General features: G+C 47.9%; 3 protein-coding genes across 4 annotated transcripts in view; 2 read left to right on the top strand and 1 right to left on the bottom strand.

Annotated features, from left to right (window-relative positions):
• Positions 1-6,819, bottom strand: part of ASB3 (ankyrin repeat and SOCS box containing 3) — a 15,029-nt gene extending 8,210 nt beyond the window's left edge. The window contains exon 1 of the mRNA XM_017821832.1: positions 6,731-6,819. The gene's annotated coding sequence lies outside the window, so the exon portion shown is untranslated. The remainder of the gene's footprint in view (positions 1-6,730) is intronic.
• On the top strand, positions 297-5,382 carry CHAC2 (ChaC cation transport regulator homolog 2). 2 transcript variants are annotated; one of them, XM_017821835.1, is made up of 4 exons: positions 297-474; positions 2,426-2,461; positions 3,370-3,764; positions 3,821-5,382. In XM_017821835.1, exons 1-3 carry the CDS (start codon positions 340-342, stop codon positions 3,751-3,753), a joined length of 555 nt encoding a protein of 184 aa, XP_017677324.1. In that variant the 5' UTR covers positions 297-339; the 3' UTR covers positions 3,754-3,764; positions 3,821-5,382. The 2 variants fall into 2 exon arrangements, with proteins under 2 accessions (XP_017677324.1, XP_017677323.1); XM_017821834.1 differs by having other exon boundaries at positions 3,370-5,382.
• A 44-nt stretch (positions 6,820-6,863) lies between the features above and the next one.
• Positions 6,864-7,217, top strand: part of ERLEC1 (endoplasmic reticulum lectin 1) — a 9,705-nt gene continuing 9,351 nt past the window's right edge. The window contains exon 1 of the mRNA XM_017821740.1: positions 6,864-7,088. Coding sequence (XP_017677229.1) covers positions 6,864-7,088 — 225 coding nt within the window. The remainder of the gene's footprint in view (positions 7,089-7,217) is intronic.

Here is a 7,217-nt window from a genome sequence, read left to right on the forward strand (position 1 = left end):
GGGGTTTGGGGGCGAGGTTGTTTGTGGGGTTGGGGGACGGTGGTTTGGTGGGTTTGAGGGGGACTGTCAGTGGGGTTGTGGGGAGGTAGTGTGGTGGGTTTGTGGGAGGTGGTTGCAGGGTTTGGGTGCCTGTTCGGCGGAGGTGGTTATCTGGGGGACTTGCGGGCGGTTTTTAGGGGGATAAGCGGCTCTCCCCGGCCGGCAGGGACCGCGCCAGCCCCGGCCCGGCCCGTCCCCGTGCCCCGCGCGGCCCTGAGGGCAGGCGGCGGGCGGCGGTGCCGGTGCCCCCGCCCGGAGCCGCCCCGCGGCTGCGCGCAGGCCCCGCCGGGCCGGGCCGCCATGTGGGTGTTCGGCTACGGCTCCCTCATCTGGAAGGTGGATTTCCCCTACCAGGAGAAGCTGGTGGGGCGCGTCCGGGGCTACAGCCGCCGCTTCTGGCAGGGCAGCACCGACCACCGCGGGGTGCCGGGCAAGGTGAGCCGCGCCGGGGCCGGGGGGAGCGCGGCCCTCAGCGCCGGGCCGGGCACAGGCCCCGCCCGCCGCCGGACGGGCACCGGCGACGACTGCAAAAAAACACAACAGACAGCATAAGGGACTGCAAAAAGAGGGGCTCGGGAACGGCCAGATCTGTTCTTGAGGCTGTTGGATACCTGAGGGGGAAACCCCTCGGTGAGGGCAAACCCCTCGGGGCGGGTGCCGGGCTGTGGCACAGGGAATGGGAAAAGGCAGTAACCTCCTCGCTTGTATTTCAACTTATTCTGCTCTCAGATCAAAAAAATGCATGGATGAGGAAATATTTAAAACCCGATTGGAAAAGGAGAAAATAAAATTTAAAAAACCCACAAAAACTAGCAAGAAAAAGAAACCAAAATTCCCAAGGGAGTGACATTCCCAATGTCACGGAGACATAATGGGAGTGAGGATAAAGTGTAACCTGCACCCGGTAACTCCACCTGGAGTAAACCTGGAATAAAGCTTTAAAAGAGCTCCTCCTGCAGAGAAAAAAAGAAAGCTTACGGATTATTTTAAAATAACAGCTTGCTGTGTGTGGCTTTAAGGATTATTTTAAAATAACAGCTCGCTGTGTGTGGCGTGGAAGGAAGTTTCATCTAGGTGTAAATAACCCGATAAAACACCTCGCACAGAGCTTAGAGATAACACGGCTTGAGCCGCCACTGCTACTTCAGTCCTGACACATGTTAAAAAACAGCAATAAAACGAGGAAAAAACAGCTCTTCAAAGTATACAGCAACTTACACCTTAGTTGTACTTAAAAAAGATTGTCAGAGAATTACTCCCAGTAGTACAAGCAGTAATTAATCCCTGTATCAATAAGTAGTTAGTTATTTGTTCCTTACTGTTTGTTTTGGGTAGTTCCAGGCGAGCCAAGGACTCTGCGAACCAATACACTAAATACCCTGCCCTTCCCTGGGCAAACAGATCCTTCTCCCACCACACACCCCACCTGAACACGAAGAACCTCTCAGTACCTCCCTTCGTATTAAATCAAATTAATTTAGATAAAATTTAATGCAGTTAGGCTGCGGTTCTGTAAGGATAAAGTTGTTTTCCACCCCAGAATGTCTCTTCAATCCATGATTTACAAAAATCTTCTTGACCAGTATTGAGGGCACAAGTTATGGAAGCATTAATAGCTATGGAAAAAACTTTCCAAAAGGAACACCTAAGTTATCTTCCATGAATCACGGGAACAGACCTATTTCTCCTCAGGAAATAGGAATCATTTGGTGTTCATGTAGTTTTGTTGCCTTATTTTATCAGTCAGATCAGGAATAGAGGGCTCATGCTGGGAGAGAACTCATTTGATGCCAAAATTAGCGATTTTAAACTGCAGATGTAGTTCAGCATAGGGGTTTATGTTTTAAAATTTTTATAAAAGGAATTTCAACTATTGTGTTTCCAGTATTTATACACTGGCTTCTTACTCTCCCTACAAGAATAATCTTCTTGGGAAAAATAAGCCATTTGCAAGGTATTCTCCCTCTGTCCAGTGAGGCCCCAAGGGCTCCTTGAGGACAGTTTTACATTAATGAAACTGTTAATTATCACTGTTACTGTACTGTTAATAAATAATCACTGTTTTAAACTGGAATAGAATTGAGTCTGGACAGCACATGTAAAGCAAGGACATTGAAACTCTCCCCATTTCTGACTGCCCTCCATTTAATTTCTGTGTTGCAGACACCGTCCACTCAGAATTTAACATTCAGTTTATCAAAGTTAGTCTGATACAGATCAAAAGCTATTCTCAGAAAATATTTATACTGGATCTTGACCTTATTGGGATTGTCCTGGATTAGTTCTCTGAGTCTTTCATTGTTTTTTTCTCGCTTTGTTTTAGTTTTGCTCATGATTTAGGGTAAAAGCCTCTAACTGAGTTATGGTTTCTTCTTTTACATTTCAGCCTGGAAGAGTTGTGACTCTGGTTGAAGATGCTGAGGTACAGAACTCCTATCTGTGTCCAGAATGTCCTGTTGTATTCCCAATCTCTCTTAACTGTTGCTTCTTTACAAGCAAATAATTGTATTATCTTTAGGGAAAAGTTCTCTTAGTGTTTCTTGGAGTTACACCAATGGCTCTTGATTAATTCAAATAATCAATCTAAACTCAGAACTTGGTTGTAGTTTGGGTCTGTTATTACCAAAGGGACATTTTAAAGTATTTTCTGGAGTAGTCACTTTGGCCACCCAGTTGTAAGATGCAGAATTTGATATAAACATATATCAAACATACACCATTTGATGTAAACATCAAGTGATGTGACAAGTCTGCTCTAATTTCAGCGTCACCCCCTGCAGCTGAACAAGGTGTAGCCTGATTTTGAAGGTACCTGGGCAGCCCACAGCGGTGCAGGAGAGGCTGAGGGAGCTGGGGTTCTTTAGGCTGGAGAGGAGGAGGCTCAGGGGAGACCTCCTCACTCTCTGCAACTCCCTGACAGGAGGTTGTAGGCAGGTGGGGGTCAGGCTCCAGGCTCTTCTCCCAGGAACCAGCAGCAGGACAAAAGGGCTGGGTCTTCAGCTGTGCCAGGGGAGGTTTAGGTTGGATATTAGGAAGGAATTTTTTCCAGAGAGAGTGCTTAGCCACTGGAATGGGCTTGCCAGGCAGGGGGTGGATTCTCCATCCCTGGAGGTGTTTAAGGACAGACTGGATGTGGCATCAGTGCCATGGTCCGGGAACCACGGCGGGGTTGGAGCAAGGGTTGGACTGGATGATCTGGGAGGTCTTTTCCTGAGGTTCTCTGATTCTATGAACTGCCTGAATAAATCAGCCCTTTCAAAGAAACAGCCAAAGTTGGTTTAAGAGAGTTTTGCCTAAATACTGAGTACCCTTTGGGTCTCCTTTGTCCAGGGCTGCGTGTGGGGCGTTGCCTACCGGCTGCCGGCGGGGCAGGAGGGCGAGGTGATGGCGCACCTGGACTTCAGGGAGAAGGGGGGCTACAGGACCACCAGCGTCATCTTCTACCCCAAGGACTCGTCGGTGCAGCCCTTCGAGGTGCAGCTCTACATCGGCACCCGCGACAACCCCAACTACCTGGGCCCCGCGCCGCTGGAGGACATCGCGCGGCAGATCCTGGGCGCCGCCGGGCCCAGCGGCCGCAACACCGAGTACCTCTTCGAGCTGGCCAACTCCATCCGCAGCCTCGTCCCCGAGGACGTGGACGAGCACCTCTTCTCCCTGGAGACGCTGGTCAAGGAGCTCTTGAAAAAGCACCAGCCCCCCAATTGTCTATAAAGCCACGTCCTGCTCTCTCTGATGACCTGGTCCCGTCCCGCTCTCTCTGATGACCTGGTCCCGTCCCGCTCTCTCTGACGACCTGGTCCCGTCCCGCTCTCTCTAACGACCTGGTCCCGTCTCCAGAGGGGTTCTGTGGCTCTGGTAACTGGGAGGAGCGTTTCTCTGTGCTGTGCTACCTTAATTAGTGGTGCATATCTTTAATTAACACTGCGTTCAGAATAGGAGTCAGTCATTAAAATTACCAGAATCGTTCATTTCAGCAGGGAAAATGTTTTAGGTGTGGTTTTGGTATCTTAGCCTTTCATCCAAAGACTACACCTGCATGGGAATCTCACTAAGCTTCTCTTTGTTTAAAGATATATATTTTTTTTAATTATTATTTCAGGTTTAGCATAAAATCTTAGATTATTTTTAAATAGCATATTCTAAATAGCTTATTTTTAAAATCAGCATTCAGAGACAAGTCCCACAGATCTAACTGGTGGTTTCTTGTGATTCAAGACCACAGTGCTACTACAGAGAGAAATTTTGCAAAGTGGAGCATTTATATCAACGTTCAGATGCTCTGAAATGAAGTTATTCCACTGAATTAGTCATCTTGACCTTTATGTATTAATTTATCCTTAAATGCAGAGGATAAACCTCTTTATTGTCAAGGAAATAATTCCTTTTATTGTCAAGTCCTGACTTGGACTCAAACGAGCCATAACCTCTCAGTGCCTCATTTCACTTTTTAATCCTAATATAAAGAATAAATCCCAAATGGTAAAATTAACTAAGAACAGGACTTGAAGTCACAACCCAGCAAGAAGAGAAACTCTCACGTCTGTTACTTTTAAACGCTGTTGTTGTTCTCTTAAAAAATCCACCCAGCTCCAAGGACAGATTTTTAAGCCTGTTTTCAGGGATTCACTGACAGGAGGTAATGAAGGAAGGAACCCTCTTTTCAGTGACATCCCAAGAGGGTTGGGGAGCCCCCAGTTTAGGCCAGTCGGCTTCCTGACTCAACCCATCAGCACATGGAATTTCCATCCCAACGCAGATCCGTCTCGCTCCTCAAAAATTTATTTTTATTAACTTTTAACAAAGTATATTTTTATATCTTAACGTAAATGGTCCTGTTTCAACCACCAGGTAACGTCTGTTCTCTCAGCCAGGGAATGTGTTTTTAGTGGCTGCCTGGAGGCCTGGATTCTGCACCAGTAATTGCAAGAAATGTCTCTTTTCTCCTAAAAAGGTCACCCCTTTCTCTTCTTTGCATCTTCCTGGTTTAGACTTGTGAAAGTAAAACCACGTGCAACGGCATGAACACTGTCTGCTCTTTTAAAAAGTCTTTCTAAATTTAAAAGTTCTTTCCTCAAAGACTGAGCCTTGTTCCTTAAAACAGGGCAGGGGGGTGCTCTGTGCTCACTAATGATCCCAAACCATCAAGGATGATTCTCTCTCTAAAACTCTCACTATTTAAGCACTGTGATTCTGTGTAGCTCCACATGTTCTTTCTTTAATTGTCTTCAAGGCTTTGTTGGTTCATTTGCTTCCCAAATCCATAAAACATGGCAATAATACACATTCCAGTGTATGTGTACAACTCCAGTGCAATAAAAATGCATCGCGTTGACTAACAGGGTTGGAAGTTTCCGAGAATGTTATTTTTAAAGTGTGTCCATAGGAGGATGGACATCAAGGTGTGTCTTAATTACACTCAAACGCGCTGGGAATGAGGGTGAAAAACAAAACACAACAGCTCCTATAAACTGTGTCACCTTAGAAATTAATTAAAGCACGGGAAATAGAATAATAAAGATATAAATGTGTTCTCGCTGCGTGGGATTGGAGCCACTGCTCTCCCTGCAGGTTTGATCACCACCAAAAGCCTTTCAGATCTGTTACTCGCCACAAAAAAAATTAATATACACCTTTTATAGGCCATTTAGGCTTCTTTTATTCTTTTCTCCTGCTGGTTCAAACTCAATCTATATTTGTGCAAATTATAAAGATTTTAGATACGGCTTCACTACACGAGCACACACACAAAGCTACTGCTAAACCTGTTCCCAATCTTGCCCTGTGTATATTAATTTATCCTTAAATGCAGAGGATAAGCCCCTTTATTCTCAAGAAAACAATTCCTTTTATTGTCAAGTCCTGACCTGGACTCCAACAGGCCATAACCTCTCAGCGCCTCATTTCACTTTTTAAGGCTAATATAAAGAATAAACCCCAAACGGTAAAATTAACTTAAGAACACGACCTGAAGTCACAACCCAGCAAGAACAGAAACTGTCAGGTCTGTTGTTTTTATGTGCTGTCGTGACCCCTTCTCTTAAAAATTTATATATGCATACAAGTGTGTATATACACGCACATCTATTTATATACAGTGTATATTTACACACACACACATATAAACAAGTGTGTATATACACGCACATCTATTTATATACAGTGTATATTTACACACACACACATATAAACAAGTGTGTATATACATGCACATCTATATACAGTGTATATTCACACACACACATATATACAAGTGTGTATATACACGCACATCTATTTATATACAGTGTATATTCACACACACACATATATATAAACAAGTGTGTATGTATACACACATCTATTTATATACTGTGTATATACACAGACACACACACATATATTCATAGGTGTATATACACAGACACAGGTGTTTATAGAGATGCACACACAGGGAGCCCTTAGAGCGCTGTCTTACACTCATAACCTCGTAGCTGTTTGGTCGTGTTTAACCCTCAGCGCAGACAATAATGACCGAAGTTAATTACACGCCTAATGACCGAAGTTAACCACATGCATCCCGCTCTCCCCCCGCTCACTCCCCCTCCCTCATTCCTCCCTCACTCGCCCCTTCGCCCCCCTCGCTCACCCCCTCACCGTCCCTTTTCACTCCCTCACTGCCCCCTCACGTCCCGGTGCCCGCGTTCCTCACCTGGGTTCGCGGCGGGGCCGCCCCGGATGCGGCGGGGAGCGGGCTGCGGGCGCTGCCCCGGTTGTTGATGGGCGCTGCCGGAAGCCGACGTGGCGGGCGGCGCAGCGCGGCCTCCGCGGAGCCGCCGGCCGGCATGAGGGGCTGCGGCCCGCCCTGCCCGGGCCCCCCGAGGGGCTGCGGGCCGCCCTGCCCGGCCCCGGGCCCCGCCAGGGGCGGCGGCGGGCCCCGCCCGGCCCCCGCGCTGCTCTGCGGGCTCCTGGCGGCCGTGGCGGCCGTGGCCCAGGGCGGCCGAGCGCTCCCGCAGCTCAGCGACGACATCCCGTTCAGGGTGAACTGGCCCGGCACGGAGCTCAGCCTGGTGAGGGGCACGGCGGGGAACGGGGCACCCGCCACAGAGCGGGGACGGGGCTCGAGGGCCTGGGGGACACGGCCTGAGCCTGGGGGATCCCGGCGGATTGGGTCCTGACAGCCAGAGTGGGGAGGGGTG

Source organism: Lepidothrix coronata, unplaced genomic scaffold (genome assembly GCF_001604755.1).
Source record: "Lepidothrix coronata isolate B3197 unplaced genomic scaffold, Lepidothrix_coronata-1.0 Scaffold92, whole genome shotgun sequence".
Classification (NCBI taxonomy): Eukaryota; Metazoa; Chordata; class Aves; order Passeriformes; family Pipridae; genus Lepidothrix; species Lepidothrix coronata.